The sequence below is a fragment of the Panthera uncia genome, assembly GCF_023721935.1.
Source record: "Panthera uncia isolate 11264 chromosome B3 unlocalized genomic scaffold, Puncia_PCG_1.0 HiC_scaffold_1, whole genome shotgun sequence".
Lineage (NCBI taxonomy): Eukaryota > Metazoa > Chordata > Mammalia > Carnivora > Felidae > Panthera > Panthera uncia.
Genome location: NW_026057582.1, coordinates 124,982,489 through 125,009,149, shown reverse-complemented (window position 1 = coordinate 125,009,149; position 26,661 = coordinate 124,982,489). Strand labels below are relative to the sequence as shown.

Below are 26,661 nucleotides of genomic sequence, written 5' to 3'. Positions count from 1 at the left end.
TTACTCTTTTAAAATGGTAACATTGATTTTCAAATAATAAATCAACCACAACTTCCTGAAATAAACCCAACTTGTCTGTCATGCATTCTCTTCTTTACATATTGTTGAATTCAGTTTGCTTTGTGTTGAGGAATTTTGTACTTAGGTTCACAAATGATTTAGCTAATAGTTGTTGGGTTTTTGCCTCCTAATATTCTTTTCAGATTTTAGTATTGAGACTATGCAGGCCTTATGAGACAGGTATGGATGTGTTCCTTTGGTCTCTACAGAAGTTTGTATAATACCTGTGTTAATTACTCCTTAAATATTGGAAGAATCCACTGGATGAACCATCTGGGCCTAAAGATTTTGTGTGTGTAGGGGGTAGAGGAGTGGATTTCAAAATTTTGGATTGAATTTTGTTTCATTTAGATGGCTATTTAAATATCTACTTCTTTTTGTGCCCATGTTAACAAGTTGCATTTTTCTAGGAACTTACACATTTTGTTCACACCTTCAAATTTAGTGACATAAAGTTGCTCATAACATTCTCTTATCTGTTGAATGTCTCCTTGCTCTACAGTCACAGTGAAAATGTAGTCAAGAAAGTTCCTTTCGGATCAGTCCCCTTTCTTAGCACTTCAACATTGCCTTGCACCACAGGCCCCAGATGCCATGACCCAGGTTAGACCCCAGCCCACACTGGTCTGTCCGCACTGTGTACAGCCAAGAAGGTCACCCCCGTCAGGCCTATTTCCTCTTGTCTGGAGTCTGATACGCCAAAGGCAGCAGCCTTAATGTCCTAACTTGGTTCTACCCTTCTCCCTGTTCCCTCTGATTTCCGGCAGGGCATTTCTAGAGGCAAATCTTTTTTTTTCCACTTGTCAGTGAGAGCGATAATGATCTCTCAGAAGCCAAGCAATGTGTGTGCTGAATCTACTCCTCCGGATTCTGCCTTTGCTTTATTGTAAGTCTTCACCATTATAACATTGGTGGCACAGTGGACTGTGTTTTTATAAAGTCATCTGGCATAGTGTGAGCCCTTGGTTCTGGTACGAAGAGAGGTGACCTTTAAAATGACCACAAAAGCCATAGAGGATGTTACAAAAATGCATATCTACCTTTCCAGAGGTAGTTCAGTGCTTCCGGTTGTATCAGAGAGAGCTGAAGTTGGCCTATCAAGTTTACCTTTCACATTTAAATAAGAAAAAAAAAAAAAGAACTGGAGGCTAGAGCAGCCAATAAACATGTTTTTACCTTAAGTGAGAAGATAATTTGGTACAGAGACAAGACCAAAATAAATCAAGGAAAAAAACAGTATGTTAACTGGAAACATAAAACATAGTGTCTCAATGGGATTTTTCTTCCACCAATAATAATAATATAATATAATATTAATAATAATTTAACAGCTATGTCCTAAAGGGAGTGGAGGCATTCTAGATTTATAATATAACATTGTACATATGATGCCTATGTCATTGTACTCATAAAAGCAAATAACAGGCAGAGAAAACTTGACATAGGTTTTCCTGTTGTTCTAATGACTCCTCAGGAAGAGATCTTGATGGGGAAAGAATTAGCAAGGGTTTTGAGTTTTGTCTTTGTTTATCCTGAAGATTTTAAAAACATCTTTTTATTAAAGAATAAAAACCGGGGAACCCTTGCTGGGCTGTGCCTTTCCACTCAGCAGCAGCAGCCTGCATCAGGGGGGCCTGTGTGGATGTCTTGCCAGCCCTCACAGCCCTAACTCCCGCTTGGTTTTATAATAGGGGCCCCAAGCAAATGGGACAAAAGTGCAAAATGTTGCCCCCAAAATATGAGAGATTGGTGTGTGTGTGTGTGGAGGGGTATCTGTGTGTTCCGTTCAAGCTCTTCCTCTGCAAGGCTCAGCCTCTCCTCAGCCAGCTGAACCCTAAGTCTCAGGTCTGCCCTGCACTCTGGGCTCAGATGTGCCCCCTGAGGGGGCCACCAGCAGGCTACTGACCCACCAGCCTGTATTGGTATCTGTATCTGTATTGGTATCTGTATCTGTATTCCCTGAGTGGTCTGCAGCCCCAAGAGCTGCCATTGACTCTAACACTTGTCCTTGGACATTTCTCAGGGGGTATTTTGCAGCCTTTTGTTTTGTTCTGTCTTACTGTTGAGCAGTCTGATTGGGTTGCATAGCAGGAGATGAAAGAGTGTGGCATTCTCTTTCTGTTTCTAAGATTTCACTTGGGTCAACAGCTCGCACACATGTCATGCCCCAAAGGCTCAGGTTTTCCGGGAAATAATGGCTAGGTGAGCAGCCTGCCCTGGGTCTGACTCTCCGGGACAGGCCCCCAGAGGGATCCTACTGCTGTCTGGGCAGCTCTGCCAGCCTGAAGGAGGGGCTCAGGGCAGGGGCAGGGGCAGGGGCAGGAAAGCTTCCTTCTCAGGAAGCGAGTGAGAGGCCAGCAAAAGACAATAAGGAATTGGGGCCCAGGCTGCTTCCACTGGCCAGGGGACCTGGGGGTAGAGAATTTGGGGGAATTTGAGAATCATCCCTGGGTAGCTGTTACCAAATATAATGGAAACAACCTTCTGGATATTTGAACTTCTGGGTATCTCCAGACACATTTAAAATAAATTTTTTAAGATTGTGCCTTTTGTTCAGGCCCATTCAGTGCCAAGTGTAGCCAGGTTTCTGTCTCCCAGAGTTGGCATCATAGTGAAAACAGGGTCAGGTAACAGTCACATTGCAGTTGGCAGTTATACGCTTTCCTTCTGTTGTTATCTCATTTGATCCTTACTCCAACTCCATGAGGTAGGCCAGGCAAATATTACTATTCCCACTGGACACCAAGGCTTGGAAGGTTTAAAAAAAACCACACACATCAGAAAGTGGCCAGTGAGCCCTGGAAGCCTGGTCACCTTCTTTGGTCCTTCTGCCACTGTTGCATTGCATCCTCTACATCACTTTGGGAGGCAATGAGCTGTTCTCTGTGGCTGAACACACCTGAAAAAGTGGGTTCCCCTAGAACCTCTCAAGTAATCCTGAGAGTGAGCAAGGTGGCAAGGTGCAAAGTCCTACTGGCATGACATGAGCGCATGGAAAACCACCAGTCTCACATATATGAATGAACACAAAACTGAAATGGGCCTCTGGAGAAATCCTTGAAATCTTTGACCAGTCTGAGTCCTAACTGCAGTAAAATCCATAGGGATGCTATATTTAACATTTTAACACAAATTAACAACATTTTGTTAAATACATCTCAGGGGGAGAGGAAGGTAGTGGTTGAAAAGAGGAAAGGGCAGAATCTGGGGTCCCTGTGGCTTCTGTAGGCCACAGCTGTGGAGGGGGAAGCAACTCTGGCTTCCAGCAGCCCTTAGAGGACACTGTGACCCGGTAGCTGCATGGACTTCAACCTAACGGCCATGTTGACCATTGAGAATGAGATGCCTGTTGGCCCCGAGGCCATTCTTCAAACAGTCTCTCTCTTTGCCTTTGGTGGCTTCTTCCTCCTCCTCCTCCTCCTCTTCCTCGTCCTCTTCATACCCATCCTCATCATCACTCCGCACATCGTGGGTGTCCTAGAGAAAGAAAGGAATGGGATGTGAGTGACAACCTTCCAGAAAGAGGCTTGAGTGATTAAGAAAACCCAAATCCCAAACTCAGAAAGAAAATGCAAATTTCAAAAACCAAACATTCACCAAGGTAGAACATATCATGGGTCACACAATCTCAACAAACTTAAAGAATTGAAATTATGCAAAGTATACTTCAGATTATAATGGTATTAATCTAGAAATCAATACAAAAAATAGGAAAATCTCAAACCAGTTGGAAATTAAACAACACACACTTGACAATGGATCAAAGAGTAAGTCACAATGGATATTAGAAAACATTTTTATTAAAATGAAACTACAGCATATCAAAATTTGTCAAAGGTAGCTAAATAGTGCTTATAAGGAAATTTATAGCATTAAATGTTTATATTAATAAGAAGACAAGTCTCAAATAATTTGAGCTTCCACCTTAAGAAATTAGAAAAAAGAAGTGCAAAATAAGCCCAAAGCAAGCAAAAGGGAGGAAATAATAAAGAAATCAATGAAACCGAAAACAGAAAAAACAATAGAGAAAAAGCAGTAAACCAAAAGCTGGTTCTTTGAAAAGATCCATAAAATTGATAAATCACTAGCAAAGGAAAAGAGAGAGAAGGCACAACTTGTCAGAAAATAAAAAGAGGATTCAACTATGGATACTACAAATATTATAAAAATAACAGAATACAATGAGCAATATTATGCATATATATTTGACAACTTGGATGAAATGGACTAATTTCTCAAAAACTACAAACTACCAAAATTCACCCAATATGGCATAGGTAACCTAAAAAAGTCATATAACTATAGAATAAATTAAATTAGTTATAGATCTTCTGGAAACGAATATCATCAGGCCCGGAAGTTTTCACTGGCAAATTCTATGAAACATATAAAGAAGAAATAGCACCAAAGTTCCACAATATCTTCCATTAAAAAGAAGAAGGAATACTTCCCAATTTATTTTGAGGCTAGAACTACCCACATACCAAGGCCAGAAAAAAGACAGCATAAGAAAAAACAACTACAGACCAATATCTCTAATGAATATACACATAAAAAAACCTCAACACAATAGTCCAAATCAAAACCAGCAATGTATAAAAATAATAATACATCACAATGAAGTGGGGTTAGTCCCAGTAATGCAAGGCTGTTTCAATATTTAGAAATCAATGAATGTAATTCAACCTATTAATAATCTAAAGAAGGAAAAAATATATAATTATATCAGTTGATGAAGAAAAATCATATGACAAAATTCTACATCCACTCATGATCAAAAAAAATTCAGCAAAGAAGAAATAGAAGCTAACATCATACTTAATGAGGAATGACCAAATGAACGCTTTCCTCCTAATATTAGGAACAAAGCAAGAATATCTACTTTCACTACTCCTATACAACATTGTATTGGCAGTCCTAGTCAATGTAATAAGGTAAGAAAAAGAAACAGAAGTCAAACAGATTGGAAAGAAAGAAGTAAAAGCATCACTATTTGAAGATGACATGATTATCTATGTAGAAAATCCCAGAGACTCTACCGAAAGCTCCTAAAATTCATAAGTGAGTTTAGCACAAAGTTGCAGGACACAAGGTTAACACACACACACACACACACACACACACACAAAATCTTGATTTCTATATGTTTTTTAATGTTTATTTTATTGCTTGAGAGAGAGAGAGAGAGAGAGAGAGAGAGCATGAGCAGGGGAGAGGCAGAGAGGGAGGGAGACCCAGAATCCGAAGCAGGCTCCAGGCTCTATGCTGTCAGTACAGAGCCTGACGTGGGGCTCAAACTCACAACTGCGAGATCATGACCTGAGCCGAAGTCGGAAGCTTAACTGACTGAGCCACCAAGGTGCCCTGCATTTCTAAACAATAATGTAGTAGCCTGAAAAATGTCCTCAAAGATATTAAGTACTAATCCCTAAAAACCTGTGACTGTTACCCGATATGGTAAAGTTTTTGCAGATATGATTAAGTTAAGAATCTTGAGAAGACTGTCCTGGATAATCTAGGAATGCCCTAAGGCCATCCGAAGTGTATAAGAGAGGCAAAGGGAGATTCAACACAGAGAATAGGCAATGTTAAAATGGAGTTAGAGACTGGAGTAATGTGGTTGCAAGAAGGGAATACTGGCAGCCACCAGAAGTTGGAAAAGACAAAGAACAGATTCTCCTACAGCCTCTGGAGAGAACACAGCCCTGCCACACCTTGATTTCAGCTCAAAACTGATTATAGACTTCTGGCCTCCAGAACTGTGAAAGAATAAATTTGCTGTTTTAAGCCATCAAGTTTGCTGTTTTAAGCCATCAAGTTTTGTTACAGCAGCCACAGGAAACTAACATGACTAGCAATGTCTGACTAAAAAAAGAAATTTAAATATCTGTAACATTACAAAAGTTTCCAAAAAATAAAATGCTTAGGTATAAATCTAACAAAACACATATAGGATCTGTATATAAAATCTATAAAACTCTGACGAAAGAAATCAAAGATCTAAATAATTGGAGAGATATACTATGTTCATGGATTGGAAGATTAAACATAGTAAAAATGTTAATTACCCCCAAGTTGATCTACAGATTCCACACAATACCAATTAAAATCTCAGCAAGATTTCTTGTACATATAGACAAGCCGATTCTAAAATTTATATGGAAAAGCAAAGAGACTAGAAGAGCTAAAGCAATTCTGATAAAATTGGAGGACTTAAACTACCCAAATTTGAAACTTACTATAAAGTTATAGTAATCAAAGCTGGGTGGTATTAGCTAAGGGATAAGCACATAGATCAGTGGAACAGAATAGGGAATCTAAAAATAGGCACACATAAATATGGCCAATTGAGTTTTGACAAAGGTGCAAAAGGAATTCAATGGAGAAAGAATAGTGTTTCCAACAGTGTTGGAACAATTAGAAATCCATAGGCAAAAAACTAAACTTTAACCTAAGTGTCATATCTTACACAAAAGCCAACCCAAAATGGATCATAGATCTAAATGTAGAATATAAGACTATAAAACTTAAAAATTTTTTTTTTAAGTTTATTTATTTTTGAGACAGAGAGAGACAGAGCATGAACGGGGGAGGGTCAGAGAGAGAGGGAGCCACAGAATCAGAAGCAGGCTCCAGGCTCTGAGCCATCAGCCCAGAGCCCGACGCGGGGCTCGAACTCACAGACCACGAGATCGTGACCTGAGCCGAAGTCGGACGCTCAACCGACTGAGCCACCCAGGCGCCCCAAGACTATAAAACTTTTAGAAGAAACACGTGACCTTAGGTTGGGTGAGGGGTTCCAAGATGTGGAACAACAACAATAACAACAACAAAAAACTCCTTTGGAAAAAACCAATAATCTGGACTTCATCAAAATGAAGTCCACTATAAAAGACACTATTTAGAGAATAAAAAGACAAGGTGCAAACTAGGAAATAATATTTGCCAACCTCATAGCTGACTTGTATGCATAATAAAGCACTCTCAAAACTCAACAATAAGAAAAAAGCAAACCAACTGAAAAGTGGGCAAAATATGCAAAGAGAAGCATTTCCTTAAAGAGGATACAGGATGTCAAAAAGCATTTGAAAGGATGTTCAATATCATTAACTGTTAGCAAAATGCAAATTAAAACCAGGATGAGATACAACTATAAACCCATTAGAATACCTAAAATTAAAATTACTGACAATACCAAGTGCTGACAAAGACGCAGAGTGACTGGAAGGAACTCTTACACATTGCTGATGGAAATACAAAACGGTACAGGCACTTTGGAAAATAGTTTGACAGTTACTTATAAAGTTAAACATACGTTTACTATATATGGCAGCAATCCTATTTCCGAGTATCCACCCTGGAGAAATGAACATTATGTTCACATAAAAACAAATGTTTATAACATCTCTATTCATAACTGCGAAAATTGGAAGCAACCCAAATGTTCTTCAATCAGTAAATGGATAAATGGTGGTGCATCTGTACAATGCAATACTACTTACCAATGAAAAAGAACCAAGTGTTGACATTTACAAGAAATTGGGGGAATCTCAGAGGCATTATGCTAAGTGAAAATAAATTAGTTTTAAAAGGATACCTACCATATGACATACTAATGTTATTTACATTCTCTTCTTTTTAAAAAATGATACATTTTTCTTAAAGTTTATTTATTTTGAGAGAGAGAGAGCAAGGGAAGAGTGGGGGGGGGGAGAGGGAGAGAGAGAGAGAGAGAGAGAGAGAGAGAGAGAGAGAGAATCCTAAGCAGGCTCCTCACTGACAGTGCGAGTGCACACTGACACTGACACCGGGCTCGAACTCACTAACAGCGAGATCACATTTACATGCTCTTCTTGAAAATACCACCTATCTGGATGGAGAAGGGATGCCAGGGGCACCATTATGGTGATGGCTACACAAATCTATACCTGTGTATAGATTCATCAAACTTTATACAGATGGGAAAAAGTCAATTTTCCCGATGGTGTTTAAAAATTAATCATATTTCTTTTCAGATAGAAAATACTATGGTTTTCCCAATATGCATTTGCTAAGTAAAGTATTACTCATGTAGGCCTTTTGGTTGTCAAGATGCTCTTATTGTCGGGAATTAGGATGGGTTCTATTTTCTTTATGCAGGGACTCTTTCAAGGGCAGTTCTTAATGAAGGGGTATAGGCTCCCCCACCTCTCTCAGGTGTTCTCAGAGAAATTCTGGGAGGAAGACTCTCAGAAGAATGACATTGCTACAGATCAGGCTTAATTCCAAAACAGAAAAGATGGTATGGATTATTAGAACAATACTGAGAACTCAGGCTCTGGGCAAGGCCAGTGTTGGCCATGACCCCGTACCCCTCTAAACCAGTTCACAAACATCTCTATTAAACTTAGACTAGAAAAGAAAACAAACAAACAAACAAACAAACATGGGAGCATCTGGGTGGCTCGGTTGGTTGAGCATCCGACTTCAGCTCAGGTCGTGATCTCCTGGCTCATGAGTTCAAACCCTTCATCAGGCTCTCTGCTGTCAGCACAGAGCCTACTTCAGATCCTCTATCCCCCTATTTCTCTGCCTCTTCCATGCCCCCCTCCCCGCCAAAGCGAATAGAAATTTAAAAAAAGAAAAAGAACATGGAAGATGAAGGCTGGTTCCTGACACCCCATTTTTTGAGATGCCATCTATAGCCATATGAGTCACTTTCTCCTTTTGTGACCTCCAGACTAAACCTGACCACCTCTGGGTATATGTAACCAAATACCTCCTCTGTGTACAATCTTCCTGCAAACACAGCTTTTGAAAAAACCCAATGTACCCATATTTTGCTGCCTTAATCACAGAAATGTCACGTCATGGGCTCTTCTCAGTACGATCGGTTCTTTTCCGCAACAACACAGAAAGGGTCTTAAAGTAAAAAGGCTCACTGTAAACATGGAGGCATAAACTTGGTGTCTCATCTGTTATGCAATGGAGAAAGGCAATCTTTTTATGATATGCTGGGAGCAGGGATCAGAAGTGCTGTTCCCCTCTGCAGATGGGGTCCTTCAGGGAAGGATCATGCGTGGCTGATGATTGCTTTCATGGACCACGCCCCTTGAGTCTCCTTCTTCAAAAGATTTTTGTAGGGAACAAGGGGAAATTTGAGTCAGAATAAAGAAATACATTTCTCTCCAGAAAAGCAGACTAGCATCTACTGTCCCATTTCTCCAGGACTTAAGGAGCTGCTACAGCTGAGATATGAACTGGTCCTAGAAGATGCTTCCCATTGCCCCAAGCCACATCTCCAGCCCTCTTACCTCTAGGAAGGGGTCCTGGACCAGTGGAGCCTTCTGGAAATCAATGGCGTCTAATGGTCACAAAGGTTGGGGAGCATCACTGATTTTCAGTAAGCAGTGGCTAGAGATACCATATATCCTACAATGTGCCTGACATCCTAGCATCCTGCCAGACCTCTGTGTAAGTGAAACTGTGTTTCTGTGTTTAATCATCCAAGCCTAGAACCTAATTCCATTTTACATTCAAGCATAGTAATTCTTGTGTGGTTTTAATATACTCTCAATTCTCCAGGAACATAACTATGTACACAATTCAAAGGAAGGCTATACTTTGTTTTGTTCAGGGCTTCATAATTTCAGAAAACCATGTCACAGATGACACAACACTACCGGGGGGAAGTTGAGTCCCAGCACAACATGCCTGCATCAGTCTGTGTTTACAGCTGCCCCATTCATGGTGAGTCTCCACATGAGCAAGCACGGCATCTGTTGACCCCAGGATCCTCTTGAGTGTAGTTTTGCACGTAGATTACACATGAAATGAATGTTTTATCAGAAATGCCTCTTATATCTTTTTCTATTACAGTTGTAGCATTATATTAATTTTGAAATTATGATTATAGGTGAGTTATATTACCTGGGATTTTTTTTTTTAATTTTGAGAGAGAGAGAGAGAGAGAGAGAGAGAGAGAGAGATTGAGAATCTTAACCAGGCTCCACGCTCAGCATGGGGTCCAGTGCGGGGCTCAATCCTATGACACTGGGACCATGACCTGAGCTGAAATCAAGAGTTGGACGCTCAACCGACTCAGCCACCCAGGCGCCCCCTTAACCTGGGAATTTAATTTCAGGCTAGTGAATGAGATATAGGTCCAGTAGGATTGAGAACCATGGCCCTAGATGATGCATCAAGCTCAGAAAGGATTTTTGGATAGTGAGAGTTTGTTAGATGGATGTACAAGTGGTTGCATGTTATGCAAGCTTACAAAATATAAATCGGAAATGATGGGTATTAAAGTATTGCTAAAAGCTCATGTTATATTCAATTTTATCTTGTATATGCCGTCTATAATAAAACCGTAACAGCAGTGGAAACCTCAAACGGATTTTTTTCCTCTGCTCTAAAAGTCCGCTGTGCTCCACCTATTCATCCCTCCCTCTTCCCCAACCCCTCGTGACCACTGACCTGTCTACTGCCTCACAGATTTGTCTTTTCCAGAATGTCATATAGTTGGAATCATAGAGTACGTAGTCTTTTAAGATTGACCTCTTTCACTTAGTTATGTGCATTAAGGTTCCTCCATGTCTTTTCATGGCTCAATTGCTCATTTCTTTTTATTGCTAAGGAATATTCCACCGTCGGAGGTACCACAGTTTATGTACACATCCACCTACTGGAGGACATCTTGGTTGCTTCCGAGTTTTGTCAATTGTGGATAAGGCTGCTATAGACACTCATGCTCTAAATGTCTATGTGCTGAGCACTGGACCAAGCAGCTAGTGTGAACAATAACATTCCCTCCTCACAGTAACCCTAGGACATAGGAGCCAGTCTCTTTACTTTACAAGAGAGGAAACTGAGGCTCAGAGGGATTAAGTAACTTAGAAGGCCACACAGCTAAGAAAGGCAGATCGGATGAAAACCCTACTCTAAGCTTAGAAACTGTGAACCGCAGTGCTCTACAGACCCCTGCTGGAGTCTTCTGCACACACACTTGAGACAGGGCACCCAGGAGGCAGACACTCAGTTCTGTTTGAGGTCAGTTCTCTGCATAAGAAAGCTCCCTCTCCTTTCCTACTGAACAGAGCACCAGTGGTCTCCTTATACCTCCTCACCCTGTTCTGACTCTGCCCTTGGTACCAGCAGGACTGACTTCGAAGCATAAAATTGGAAATAATGAAATTCACCCCTAATTAATTATTTTTACTCTGTGAGACAAACACTGACATGTTTTATTCTGTTCTGTTTCATTGCAAAAACGGTGGTTGAGACCTAGGAAACTGGATTACTGATCTGCACAGTTTGAAAAACTGATCCACAGTTTGAAAAAAGCTGACTTCGGGTATGCCAAAAAAAAGAGGTTTTTCTAAATAGCCCAAATCAGAGAATATTAAAATACAAACCATAATGCATGTTCTGCAAAGCACCTTTTCACAACTACAAATCTTTCCCAGCAATTACAACACTTAACAGAAATCAAAAACAAATCAAGCTTGCTCTAGTGGAACAAGGAATTAAATACTTGCTAAAGGTCAAGCCACAGTGTTTTCTGGAACACTACCTGTCTGCTTTGACAGAGTGCCAAGACTCTGCTTACACAGCAGCATTGAGTCTGTCTCTTGGAATCAGCCTATTTCTTTTCCTGCATTGCCTTTCCCTACACTGTTCTCTGCACACTTTTAGTTGTCACTGGGCTAGTAGAACTTGTCTCATGCAAATGTTGGCCTGAAACCCTCCCACAAATTATTAAAGGCCCAAGAAAATGCACGCATAAAGAGGACCCAGAACCTTTTGAAGAGTGAACTGGACCTTGGATCAGCAGCCAAAGGGTCACAGCTACTTGGTTCAGTTCTCCCACTTGCCCAAGCATATGGGCTCACATGCTCACCGTGATCTGCCCACCTGAGCTGCCCCTCAGTGAAGGTCTCAGCAGCTGCCATTACAGAGAGCACATCACTATCTGATCACTTTAGATAGCATTCTTTTGAATTAGCAAAGATATCTATATGCAACTGAACTTTTTCCAGAAATGACCTGGGCCCTCTAGAACATGTTATTAACAATATTATTCACTCCACGATTAAAGTGGATGAGTATAATTTTTGCAAAGTCTTTTAAGAATCCCCTTCTCACCTGGCAACAACCTTTGGTTGCACAAAACGGTGGTGGAAAGAATGAGGGACAAGTTACGTATGTAGCGGAGACCGTGTTACTAGCCCTAAAGGGGGCTCTGGAGCCCCCACATCACCAAAAGGCATCAATATTGGCAAATGTCATCTGCCTGGCACTCCAAGAGGGCAGAGAAGATGTGTGTTCAGAGGATGGGCTGAAATCACAGCCACTGTGAAAGGAGACTGGCAGTCAGTTTGGAAGCATCCCATACACTAGAAGAAATAGAAACCTCTGAAATTGGGGGACGCCTGGGTGGCTCAGTCAGTTAAGCGTTGAACTTCGGCTCAGGTCATGATCTCATGGTTTGTGGGTTTGAGCCCTGTGTCGGGCTCTGTGCTAGCAGCTCAGAGCCTGGAGCCTGCTTTGGATTCTGTGTCTCCCTCTCTCTCTGTTCCTCCCTCCACCCCCAAAGATGAATAAACATAAGAAAGAAAGAAAGAAAGAAAGAAAGAAAGAAAGAAAGAAAGAAAGCTCTGAAATTGGGATAAAAATGGCCTTCCTCAATTAAAGTCATGAAGTCAAAATACCCCTTTGAAGAGTGGGTGCCAGGAATGGGGGCACAGAGCTGAACTGACTTATGTCCAAAGACTCAAGCATCTGATCCCTAAAGTAATGAACACACTTCCAGCTTCTGCTAGTCTCCTTTTCTTTTGGGGAGCTCACAAAAACCTGGCTGACTTTGTAATAGTACATGGTAATTACCTTTGGTTGGTGTCAAATCTCTTGGACACAGAATGCCAGGATCAAGATCACAGCCCCAGCTGCCTATAATTCTGAGTGTGAGTCAACGTAGTACCTAGCCCTTTATGTCCTGTGGAGTTTGGATCCACATCCCTGAAAACATACCCTGAGATTGGCTTGTCTGTGTACACAGAATGTTTCCTCTTGAATTTCAGAGCCAGACACAAAAGTTGCTTTTTAAACTGCCCAACTCACCAGTGTAAACTAGAATATAACCCTTGAACAACATGGGGTTTAGGGGCATTGACCTCTGCACAGTTGAAAATCCACGTATAACTTTTGACTCACCAAAAATTTAACTGCTAGTAGTCTACTGTTAACTGGAAATGTTATCAATAACATGAATAGTTGACTAACACATATTTTGTGTGTTACGTGTACTATATACTATATACTTAAAATGAGCTAGAGAAAAGAAAATATTATTAAGACAATCATAAGGAAGAGAACATACATTCGCAGTACAGCACAGTTCAAACCCGTGTCGTACAAAGGTCAAGTGTGCATTCTATTTTCCACTGATGGCTTTTTTCATTTCACTTGGTGCTATCAATGTCTCTAATTTCCTTAAGAAATGAATTCATTTTGCTAAGCCTTATGGGGGCTTTGAAAAATGAGCTTCTAAGAGAAGAAGTCAGTTTTAGGGCTAGGTGGATTCTAGAAAGTGTCTTGTCAAACATGTTCATTTTCCAGGTTAAATAAGAACTTCAAGACTCCATCGCACCCAGCTGAGTGACACAGCCCCGCAGCAGCTGCATGGTTCTTGATAACAACCATAGATGTCTTTCATATTCTCTGTATTACCTAAAAATTAATTAACAATGTACCAGACTCTGTCATAATCATCCAATTGCGATGGATGTGGAAAATGATTTGGTTTCGTAAATGTAATTTGCTTTGGGGATTGGAACCATTAAAATTAGCGCATTCTCTAAACTGTCATATTTTATGGCCTTTAGAAACAGCTTTAGATTCTATGGCCTGGAAATTCGACAACCCTAACAAGGCAAAGATACAAAACGATTTTGGAAAAAAAAAAATCACTAGGATTTAGGTAAGCATCGTTTAAGAAATAATCATAGAAAGGTGGAGGGTTAAGTATATAGTCATAGAAAATGTGTATTAAAATTGAAACGTTCAAATTTGTTTTAAATATTAGCATCCAACAAAGAATTTCTACACTCCATTAAGAAGGGGGGAAAAACACAATGTGACAGAAAAGTAGACAAAGGATCTAAGCAGGCAATTCACGGAAGAGGCAACATTTGTGACAAATAAACTATACAAAATGCTCAATATTAGTAATCAGGAAGATGAGAATTAAAATGAGATTAAAAAAAATCTCACATTCATCAAACTGGTAAATATTGAAAAGTCCGATAAAAGCGAGTGTTGGTGAGGATGTGGGGAACGAGAGACTCTCACACACTCGGTTTGAAAGATAGTTTGACAGCATCCAGTAAAGGTGATGTGGGAATCCTCCCTACAGAGAAACTCTCATTATACATTCCCAAGGAGACAGATATAAGGATGTTTATGGTAGAATTGACTATAAACAGGAGGCTAAACAGAGTGTGGAGTATCTGATTGGTGGAAAACTGTACAGGAATTAAATGAATTGATCCACAGAGTAACATGTGCCAATGTGAATGTCATGGATGAAGAAAACAAGATGCACAATTATATATACTAGATGTAAAGTTTAAAAATAAGAAAGCAATACTCCATATTTTTGACTGTATTCAAGTCTAACAAGCATATGAAAGCATGGGTGGAAGGACACAGCTTCAGTGGTTCTCTTTGCAGGGGGAGAGAGGGGAATACAATCTTTCTTTCTAGTTTCTCTTAGGTGATTCCATCTAGTGTGCAGTAGGCCCTCAGTATCTGTTTGATGAGTGAGTGAATGAATGAATCTAACACCACAGCAGAAACCCCCACCTGAACTCCCAAATTTATACCCCAGTGTGGACCTCTCTCCCTGGCTTCAAACTCAAATGCTCACAGCTAGACAATCTCCTCTCAGCTGCCTAATGGGCTTATCAAATGCTGGTCAACTCATACACCACCTTTTCTCCGGTCTTCCCTATTTCAGCAAATGGCACTTCCATTCATTCAGTTGTTCCAGACAAAAACCTCCAGATCATCCTCAGTCCTGCCCTGTATGGGAGACCTTGTTTCCCAGCCCATCATCACACTCAGTGGGGCTCTTTGGTATAGACCTCTTCCCTTGTCTTCAGCAATTTCCAAACTGCATCAAATCCCTGTGGCCAGGATCTAGATTCTGCGTTGGCTTGGCCCATGGGCTCAGCAAACTGTAGCACAGCAGTCAGCAGAGCTGTGCCACACAGGTTTGGATCCCCAGAGCCCCCTCCTGACCTAGAGCACTTTGCAGCAGACTCATGACAACCACTTCAGAGAGTTCTTGCGGGACAGGGCCGTTTCCTTGGTTCAGAGAAGCCATGCTGCCATTGTTGCTGAGATTTCTGAATAAGGAAAATTCACAAAGTATCTCACCACTGTCCTTCTCCAGTGGTAGACAAAACACAACTTGTTCTTAGGCAACCCCAATCCACCAGCTCACATTCAAAATGGAATACATAACATCATTATGGCCCATAGCAACTAGAGTATCGTGGGGCTATTCTACACCAGAGTTTCCCAACTGGTGTGCCAGGAAAAGGTTAAAATATGCTGAGACATTGATTCCTTTAGATCTTGGAGCAGCTACCAGAGCCCCAGTCTCCTCATTCTTTGGACGGTAGCGGCGATTTTCCCTAGCATGCTGTGCAAGTATCAGTCTCTCAGTGCCCTGAGGGAAGGAAGATTGGGAAGCGCTGTATGGGGCTGAAAGAAATGTTTCAATAAGTAGCAACCTTGGAAGACTTCCTCCTAAGTACAGTTGCTTGAACTAGAGATGGGAAACTGTGTAGCTCAAACTTGGATGCTGTGATTCCAGGGGAGGGAAAGGTATGTGCGAAGGGCAGGAGGTGAGAATTAGCTGCTTCCAGGACATGAACGGTTCTGCTGCTTAGACCCAACATTCGACAAGGTTGAGAAGAGAAGAAATGACAAGACAGAAATGGTCACTAAGTGAATGAAAAGGAACCAAGAATGACTGCTTGGCATGGTCAACCCTACCACTATTCCCTTCCCAACCCAAACTGTACATGACCATGAAGGAATGGAAAGTTGGCAGTGTTATAAATGTGTTCATTTTCACCCAGTTCCAACTGAACAATAAGCTACAATCCTACTCTCTCCATTCATCAGAACTTTCCCAATGCAGTTGCCTGATTTCAAAAGGAAATGGCTGGCAACCATTTGGAATTATCATTTGAATAATTTTAAACCACCAATATTTACATCTGAAGAAATGCTACCCAGCTAATTACACGGAGCTTGGCTTCTCAAGAACTAGCGAGTTTGGCTGTTCCGGCATAACCTACCTTCCCTCTGTATAGAATGACAACGGGAGGTGGGAAAGCAGGGAATACTTTGGGAACACCACCAACCACAAAGTGGAATCAGCCAAAAGAGAAAGAAGTTCATCCATCCATTCCAGGAACCTCAGCCTAGGCACTCTTGACATTGTGAGCCTGGCAATTCGTGGTATGGGGACTGTTCTACTCATTTAGGATGGTTAGCAGTAAGTTTCTTTAGTTTCTTTCCACTAGATACAGCTGTGACAATCAGAAATGTCTCCAGAGATTGTCAAATGTCTCTGAAGGGCAAACTCCCCACTGAGAACAACTGGCTCAAAAACTATTTCTTGAGCCCCAGTGCATTGTGCAAGGCGTCAAGGACATAATAGTCTTTGTTTTCAGATAACTTACAGTCTACTAGAAGAGCCAAATGCTAACAGCTCAAACAAATAACAATAAATATAGAACTACACATTTATAAGTGTTACTATGAAGTAGAGAAAACCACCATGTGTAAATTAGGGATCTCACTTAGCTGGGGTGACGTCAGGTAGCTGTGCCAGGGAAATGGAACTCGGAGGTAGTAACCTGAAGGGTAAGTAGGAGTGGTCAGGAAAGAGTGGGGTGAAGAACGTTTCAAGAAGAAATAGTATGTGCAAAGGGCCTCAGGTGGGGTAAAATCTTGTCACGTTTGAGGGATCAGAAAGGCCAATGCAGCTGAAGCATAGTGAGAAACATGGAGCATGTCCTAAGATGAAGTCAGGGAGTGAGCATGGACCGGATTATCAATTTCAAAGATCACGGTCAGGAGGTATATTTTATTTCTAAGTCCAACCAGAAGCCACTGTGCAGCACCGTCTGAGATAGCAACGACCAAAACAGACAAGGCGCCTATACTCAGAAAACTCCTGCTCTAATGGGGGGAGCTGGTTGCTATATAACAGCATTCCTGATTGCTGTGTGGAAGGGGCTGGAAGGACTTCGGAGACACCAGAGGTAGAGGCTGTGCAGGCTGTGACTGTAGTCCAGGGGAGCAGTGGCACGGATTGGAGGGTTAGCACTGGAGATGCAGAAGGGGTGTTACTTAAGAAAGATCAGTGCCCAACGGCCCCCAGGTTTGGAAGGGACATTTAGGCTCATCTAATCTAGTTTCTGTTGACACATACACACTCCTGCTCATACATCTCCAATAACTACAGTAATTGTCCAAAAGGAGTCTGTGTACTTCCTTCAAACATCGGTCAGTTTTTCAAACATTTAAAGACAGTTAAATCCTCTTCAAGCTAAATATTCCAATTTCCTCCCACAGCTCCTCATATGACACAACATCAGAACCCCTCCCCGTGCTGTGTTATCTTAGAGAATATACTCCCATCTGTAGCCATCAATCTGAGTTGTATTAATGTGTGTAACACAACCAGCACCACCCAAGTCATACACGACTTATCACTTTCATATCCACCAAAAAAAAAAAAAAAAAAAAAGTGGGAGAGGGGGCGTACAATAAATGTAAATCAAACCCTGATATCTACACTTCTGGCTTTACTGTTTCATGTAACTTTTTCTTATATTTTAAGATACTGGAATATAAGATCTTTATCAATTAATCATGATTTGCCTGTTAACCAAGGTAACATCTGGCCCTGGCCTGTCTTCCTAAAAACTGATTGCAAGGATTACCAAGCAAAATAAACATTGACAATGAGGAAAAAATATACTAATGCTAATGAGATAAAATGCTCATTTCAAGTAAATGAATGATCTCTGCCATAGCATTTCCGTATACCTCTGGGAAAGACATCTGCAGCTATGGTTTCAATAAAATTGTAGAGCTGTGTTTTTGAAATGCCTTAAGGAAACTCTGGGCTTGGGAATCTGTGGTTCTACATTAATGTCAAAAGCCCAGGAGGTCATGAATGACTCATAATGTCCCACTGCTTTTTGAATGGCTCCACATCTAAATCCACAGTTGGCAATGAAACAAAGGACAATATAATAAGCATTTTATGCTGTTTTGAAAGCAAACTTTTCACTTCAACTGTATGAAAAGAAAAAGAGGTGCATTCAGTCAAAGAGTTCAATTTTCTGAACTACTACCCAAATACATTCCTTTTTGTTATATTAGTTCTTATGATCCAAAATGACAAGGTCACAGAAAAAAACAATTGGGTTTTTCTTTCTTTTTTTTTTTTCCTCAAAGAGGCTGCATTAAATTTAAATTGGATTCTATCAAACCTAGCTACACAGGGACAGTTACTGTTAGTTACCTGGATCTGAATTTTCTAGACCAGGGCTTCTCAAACTTTAATAGGCATATAATCACCCAGAGTTCTTGATGAAGTACATGCTCTCATTCAGAAGTGGGACCTGAGATACTGCATTTCTGAGGGGTTTTTTTGGTAAGTTTTCACTTATTTATTTTGAGGAGGGAGGAGCAGAGGAGAGAGGGAGAGAATCCCAAGCAGGCTCCACGATGCCGGCACAGAGCCTGATGTAGGGCTTGATCCCATGAACTGTGAAATGATGACCTGAGCCAAAATCCAGAGTCAGACGCTTAACTGAATGAGCCAGCCAGGCACCCCTGGTGAAGCTGCATTTCTAACCAGCTGTAGGTGATGCCCAGGCAGAGTCACCACTGTGGTTAGCAGGCTGTTTCTGAGGCCAAAGACTCTCCCTAGATTGCTGCCCTCTGTGAAGAGAGGTGCAGCGAGTCACCTAAGGATCTTTCTAGTTTGAAAATTCCATGATTTCAAATAATTTTTATTTCTTTAGTATCTATATATCATGAGTCTTTAAAAAATTTTTTTAAGTGTATTTGTTTGCTTTGAGAGAGACAGAAACAGCGTGAGCAGAGGAGGGGCAGAGATAGAGGGAGGGAGAGAGAATCCCAAGCAGGCTCTGCACCGTTAGCTCAGAGCCTGACATGGGACTTGAACTCACCAAACCATGAGGTCATGACCTGAACCAAAACTGAGGGTTGGACTTAACTTACTGAGCCACCCAGGCACCCCCTAAGATGAGTCTTTTTAATCCAGAAAGGCAATATAAAATTACCAATATGTCTCACTTCCTATAAAGGATGGCTGTTTACAATTAATTAGTCAATCATCTTATAAAATGAGTCAGGCCTTTAATTATCCAGAGAAATGTACTACTTAAAGAATTCTGGGTTTCCCCAAAGGAAATAATCTCCAAGTGTTTCAATAGTCTGAGTTTTCTTTTGTAAGGATGTTTTAGCATTGAGCACCTATGTGACATGAAAGTCTGCTGCTCTTGTTAAAATTTGCAAGATGGGAGTATTTGTTGAGGTCATGTCCACAAACTCCACACATGTGGGGGAGAAATGCAGCTATCTTTGGTTTTTAGAAAGTAGACAATAAATGGAGAGTCATCCACGGACATCTGTCCAGCAGTGGAGAAGACACACAGATATACACATACATGGACTTCTCGACTTTCTAGTGGCACTCAACCTGAGAGGCAGATCGGAATCACTTATATCAGGGGAAGAAGTCAGTCAAAAATTCCAATGTCCAGGGCCACCTGGGTGGCTCAGTTGGTTAAGCGTCTGACTCTTGGTTTCAGCTCAGGTCATGATATCATAGTTTGTGAGTTCAAGCCCTGCTTCAGGCTCTGTGCCAACAGCCTGGAGCCTGCTTGGGGTTCTCTGTCTCCCTCTCTCTCTCTGCCCTTCCCCACTTTCTCTTTATCTCTGTCAAAAAAATAAGTAAATAAACATTTAAAAAATTCCAATGTCTGGGCCTTGTCTCATAAATCCTGATTTAAATGGTCTGAGTTAGGACCTGGCCATGAGTGTCCTTCTTTAAAGGCTCCACAGGTCATTCTGGTCAGGTGTAGTCAACATAGCTAATGTGTAAAAAGTTCATCTGAAACAAAAAGTGGAAATCCTAGGAGATTTCACTGTCTTCTTGTCAGTGTGAGCAGTATACCTCACTCTGTATTTGCCCTAAATATAATCACAATCCTCACCTGATGAAAATATATATCAGGAAAAATAATAAAGACTTTCTTCATGAGATGGTTTATGTAGAATACTCCTTAATTCTTATAACAGACGTCCTAGACAAAAGGTCCTCAGGAACATTTAAGCATCCATCACCAAATGTCCTCTTTTCCATTCTGTTTTTTTAAAAAAATTTTTACATTTATTTATTTTTGATAGACAGAGAGCATAAGTGGGGGAGGGGCAGAGAGAGAAGGAGACACAGAATCCAAAGCAAGCTCCAGGCTCTGAGCTGTCAGCACAGAGCCCGATACAGGGCTAGAACTCACAAACTGCAAGATCATGACCTGAGCCAAAGTCGAATGCGTAACCGACTGAGCCACCTAGGGGCCCCTACTACTTTTCATTCTTAAGCAAAACGTTCAAATGATAAGCTTATTAAGCAAAGTGATGTTTAATAAGAAGGAATATAACTTCCATCACAAATCACCACCATCACCAGACAATCCCCAAATGGAGGAAATGTGACTTGGCCCATGTGAAAAAGACTTAGAGGTTTTAATCAATTTCAAGCTCACTATAAATTAACAATGTAATGTGATTATCAGCAACTCGAAGCAAAACTAGGCTGCATCGATGGAAGTAGAGTTTTCACAAAATGAGACATCAGACCTGCTTTTGTATTAGTCAGACCATGTGTAGAAACTGATGCTCATTTAAAGGAGAATCTGGATAAAATGAAATGAGAGAGGTAGGTGAAAAGGCTCAATAGCATACCTTGGGATGAGGTACAGTTTAAAGAATTGGAGATGTTTAAACATTTTTTTAAGTTTATTTATTTATTTTGAGAGAGAGAAAGTGAGAGGGAGAGAAAGAGAGAGAGTGGAGGAGATGCAGAGAGACAAGAGAGAGAGAGAATCCCAAGCAGGCTCCACACTGTCAGCACAGAGCCTGATGTAGGGCTTGATCTCACGAACCATGAGATCATGACCTGAACCAAAATTGAAAGTCGGACACTTAACTGACTGAGCCACCCAGATGCTCTAAAAGAATTGGAGATGTTCAATCCACAGAAGCAGAGCCACACGGGTGAGAGTAGGGCATATGGTTGATATCTAATGGCTACCATGCAGTTCTGTGCTGCTAAATGCAGCTTCCATACTGAGACATCATCAAGATTACATGTGAGAATGGAGGAAGAAGTCTATTATTAAAAACGTTTTAAGCACCTGTGTGCAAATGATTTACTTGAGGACTTCTGGGCTTGGAGAACAATCGTAGACTGATTCCACATTTCTCCCTCACTTTCCAAAAACAAATACAGCATCAAATGCCTTCAATTTTCCTGGGGAAGAGAGAACACTGTTTGGGTATCTATAAGAAGAAAAATATATATATACAAATTCGAATGAGCTCCCTCAGCCCTCTAACTTGTGCTGGGAACATGGAGAGGGGAAGGTTGGAAGAATGAGCAGGATGGGTGTATTGACCTAGAAGTGCAGACAAAATCACCTCCAGAAAGAGAAAGGGAAAGTATAAATGCACAGGCTGGGACCTGGTAGTTCATAGCCCTTATTAAAGAGAAGGAGCCCCAAAGTGTACCAGACAGGAAGTGTCACTCTCAGAGAAGCAGAGTTTGTTGGGGAGAATCAGGTATATAAAGAAGATGTGGTACTTGGAGATAAGCAATGAAGGGAAAAAACAAAAAATAAGGATGTCAAACAAAAAACAAACAAACAAAAAACAAAAAATAAGGATGGGGGGCACCTGGGTGGCTCAGTCAGTTAAGTGTCACACTTTGGCCCAGGTCATGATCTCATGGTTTGTGAGTTTGAGCCCTGCATCACTTCAGATCCCCAGTTCTCCGCTCTCTATAACCTTCCCCAGCTTGTTCTCTCTCTCTCTCAAAAATAAATAAATACTAAATAATTAAAAAAAAATTTTTTTAAAGACAATAGGTTGGCTTTTGTCCTCTATTGCTCACAAACTGAAAACTTCTTGAGTGGAAAAGGAAAGGTAGTGGGTACAGCCAGCATAGTATAATCAAGCATAACAGTATAATTGAGCATAACACCAGGGGCCCCATGAGAACAGATCACACATGAGAACATATCCCACCATCTGTCTCAGATGCAGGAGGAGAGAAGTACAATGGCTATTCTAGAGCTGGGAGCTACAACATCCAATGTGGTAGCCATTTGCCACATGTGTCTTTTGAGCAATTGAGTTGTGGTCAGTCCAAATTGAGAAGTGCTGTAAGTGTAAAATCCACACTGGATTTCAAAGACTTAACATGAAAAAAAAAAAGAATGAAAAAGGTCTCATTCCTATTTTTTTGTATTGACTGCTGAATCACTGTATTAGCTGTAAATATGATTATAATCCTTCCCCGATTAAAATACACACCAGGCAAAAGATACCACAGGCAAAATTGAAATGATAATATTTTGCTTATGTTGTGTTAAATATATTGCTAAAATTAATTTCACCTGTTTCTTATGGTTTTAAATGACACTACTAGAGAACTTAAAATTATATATGTGGCTCACATTATATTTTATTGGACAGCATTGGCCTAGAGGGAAAGATCAGGAGTAAAGAGGAGCTACCTAACAGTGATGCTCATTTGAAAATGAAACAGACTATCTCAGGAAGTGTAGAAACTATTGTTATTTAGAAAATAAAATACTGTGACAACTGCTTCTGGCCAGGATGGAAAAACAGGGAATAGATTATCCTAGCATGTTAAACAACTAGAAAGCTGGATAAAATATAAAAATAGCTTTTAGACACTGTTCAAGAAGTAGCTCAGGACTGTGATTCCTGAGAAAAGGAAAATGGAGGAGGGGAGCCGTTCGCCTGTCCCAGCATACCATCTTACCATTTCTAAGCTGAAGCACAGTGAAGAAACCAAACAGAGCCCCATGGTGCCACTGAGTTGAGGAAATAGAAATTGGAGTTTACCACCAGGCAGGTATTTGTGGGACAGAATGCTGGAGAGAAGGAAGATATGCAGAGAGAGAGAGCTTCAGAGATCTTTAGTGGAATTCCCTTCAATCTTTGACTCAGCACTGACCAATGTGTGTGTGTCAGGAAACTACCAAAGGCCAGGCAAAGAATCACCAGAAAAAAAGTTGAAAAACAACTCCTGGAGCTCATACTGGGGTGGCAGTTTGTTGTCTGCTCAGCAGCCAGAGTGAAAAGAACTCTTTTTAAATTTTTTTTAAAAGTTCTTCTTTCTTTTAATGTTTATTTACTTTTGCGAGAGAGACAGAGACAGAGACAAAGTGCAAGTGGGAGAGGGGCAGATAGAGAAAGACACACACACAGAATTGTAGACTCCAGGCTCTAAGCTGTCAGCACAGAGCCTGATGCAAGGCTTGAACCCATGAACCTCGAGCTCATGACCTGAACCTAAGCCAGATGCCTAACTGACTGAGCCACCCACTTGCTCCTTAATGTTTTTTTTAATTTTAAAATTTTATTATTATTATTTTTTTATATATGGAGAGGGAGTGTGAATGGAGAAGAGTGTTAGAAACAATTCCAAGCTGGCTCCACACTCAGTGTAGAGCCTGATGAGGGGATTGATCCCATGACTCTGGGATCATGACCTGAGCCGAAATCAAGAGTCAGACGCTTAACTGACTGAGCCACCCAGGTGCCCCAAAAAGAACTCTGAGTATATGGACATCAAGGAGAACACTAAGAAGGATTTCACTGTTAATTAATAGCCATCGACCAATGGTTATTCTGGTCTCACACTAACAAAGCTTAAAAACAAGCCTTGAAAGCATCAAACTTATGACAACACCTTGACTGCATACAAAAACAAAATACACTAGTTGTACTACATACAAAAACACTATTTAAAGGCATACAACAAAATCCAGCATCCAACAATGTAAAATTCAAAACGTCTCACGTCTATATTAGTATATGTGCTGCTGAAGTGAGCACTGCCTGGCATCTAATGAAAAATTACCAGGCTTGCAAAGAATTTGGAAAATATGGCACATAACCAAGACAAATTTCTATGAATAGAAACAGAACCAAGAATATCAGAGATGATGGAATTATCAAACAAAGATGTTAAAATGGCTTTTATAAATATGCTCCATATATTCAAGAAAGTAGAGAAAAACACAAACATAGTAAGAAAAAGGGAGGATGCAAAAAATACCAAAATATAATTTATAGAGATGAAAAATATGATATATGAAATTAAAAAACACCCTAGATGGGATTAACTGTTGATCAGACACTACAAAAGAAAAAATGAAAGATTGTGAAGACATAGCAATAGTAATCAGTCAAAATGAAGCATAGAAGGGAAATAAAAAGACTGAAAATGAACAAAATATCATTGATTTCTGGGCCAATGAAGTGGTCATGCAAGTGCCACAAGAACAGGACAATAGAAAGGATAACAGAAGAAATTTTGAAACATTTGTAGCAATCTAAGTTTGATGAGATCTGGAAACCCACAGGTTCAAGAAGCTTAACAAACTCCAAGCAGAATAAACATTAAAAAAAAAAAATCTTATCAAGATACATCATGATCAAATTGCTGCAAACCAGTGCTAATGAGAACAATTTTAAAGCAGCCCGCCCCCCCGCAACAAAGAGCATATTTGTTTAGAGGAACAAAGATAAAACAGACATCTCATCAGAAAGCATGTGAGGCAGAAGATAATAAAGCAGCTTCTTTAAAGTAGTAAAAAGAAAAAGAAGAAGAAGATAAAGAAAACCGTGGTATCTTAAATCCAGTAAAAATATGAAGAGAGCCAAAAATGGTAAGAATAAAGGGAAATATTAAAAAAGTTAAAATTTTATCATTTTAGAAAATAATTAAATGTTCAAAACAAAAAAATAGCAATATAATAAATGTAATTAATATTTATATGTAGATGTATATTTTCATATATAAACATATGACATTTATTATATATTATTAAAATGCATGACGACAACAGCACAAAGCACAGGAATAAATAAATCATGCAATAAAATGAAGCTTTTGAAACTTCTATAAAAAACACCGTGTGCTGGGGGAAGAAAACATGATGCACCTCTACAGAAAGGGAAATGGACATATGAACCGATAGGTGGTGGTTCTCAAACAGGATGAGAACATCTGGCAACATCTGGAGACATTTCAAGTTGCCACAACTAGGGATGGGATTGCTACCAGCATCTGGCAGGGAGAGGCCAGGGGTGCTGCTAACCACCGTACAGTCCCCAGGACGGCCCCCATGACAAAGAATCATCTGGTTCCAGGGGTCACCAGTGCTACTGTGGAGAAACCCTGAGACAGATGCAGACCTGCCAATTGCAGAGACGCTTCCAGAACACATATCACTCCTGGGGAGGAACGCAAGTGTGAGTGCCAGGACTGCCTGTAGAAAGTGGGAGCTGGGAGGGCCACCTTCTCCAGGGGTGACGGGGCACAAGTGGAGGAGACACGCAGAGCCACCAGACCTGCCACCTCCAGTGCCTGGCACCCGACACATTTCTAAAGGCTCTCAGAAAGGCCCAGCCTGACTCCAAACCCCACAGGGCAGTGTCTAGGGGTTCAGCCTCCTGCAGCCTCCCCACCTTCCCTCTCCAGAAACCTGTGGGTGCCCCTTTCTCACCAGACACTTCAGCAAACTGTTTCAGTGCCTCCTGGATGCCCTAGGGCTTGGTGACTGATCTTCCACAGCTCAGAAAGGACTTTTGGCATGAGAGAAACAAGTGTCTTGCGAGTGGGGGGTGGGGGACAGGAAGTAACTGGAAATGACTGACTAGGAAACCATGGAATGTGTACTGCAATTGTTATAATCAAAGATTTCTCTGCCCCTTGAAGTTTAGAGAGCCATCTCATTCACGTTGGCATTTTATCCTGTAAAGTAGGTTGGGCAGTTATCACCCCCAATGAGAAAACAGAAGGTAAAATAATAAATAAATGACTTCTCCAAGGCTTCACTTCTACATGTTTGGAGCCCATGCTCTCGGATGCCTAGTCTGCCTATAGAGGTACACGCAGTCCTCTTCGTGGGGACTGCTGTTAGGTTCAGGATGGGGCAGGAAGAGGTGGGAGGCCCTCAGAACCATGGTTCTAAACCCCCAGCCCTGGGGGCTCCAGGAATGTCCTTCTCTGGTATTATCCTTGGTTGAAGAGAGTTGCCTTGTCTGGAGTTAAGCTCCCTCCCCACAGGGCAGCCCACATTTAGCGATAGGTTAATGTCAGGGGACAGAGGTCCAGCCTCTTTGCCACAACTGGACATCTCTGGAGGGCCACCCAGCTCTAGGGTTTTCTCTAGGGTT

At 40.9% G+C, this 26,661-nt stretch overlaps 1 protein-coding gene across 4 annotated transcripts in view; it reads right to left on the bottom strand.

Annotated features, from left to right (window-relative positions):
- Nucleotides 1-1,216: 1,216 nt before the first annotated feature.
- Nucleotides 1,217-26,661, bottom strand: part of CERS3 (ceramide synthase 3) — a 119,673-nt gene continuing 94,228 nt past the window's right edge. For all 4 annotated transcript variants that reach the window (XM_049614004.1, XM_049614005.1, XM_049614006.1 and 1 more), the window contains one exon: nucleotides 1,217-3,537. In XM_049614004.1, coding sequence (XP_049469961.1) covers nucleotides 3,373-3,537 — 165 coding nt within the window. In that variant the 3' untranslated portion in view covers nucleotides 1,217-3,372. The remainder of the gene's footprint in view (nucleotides 3,538-26,661) is intronic.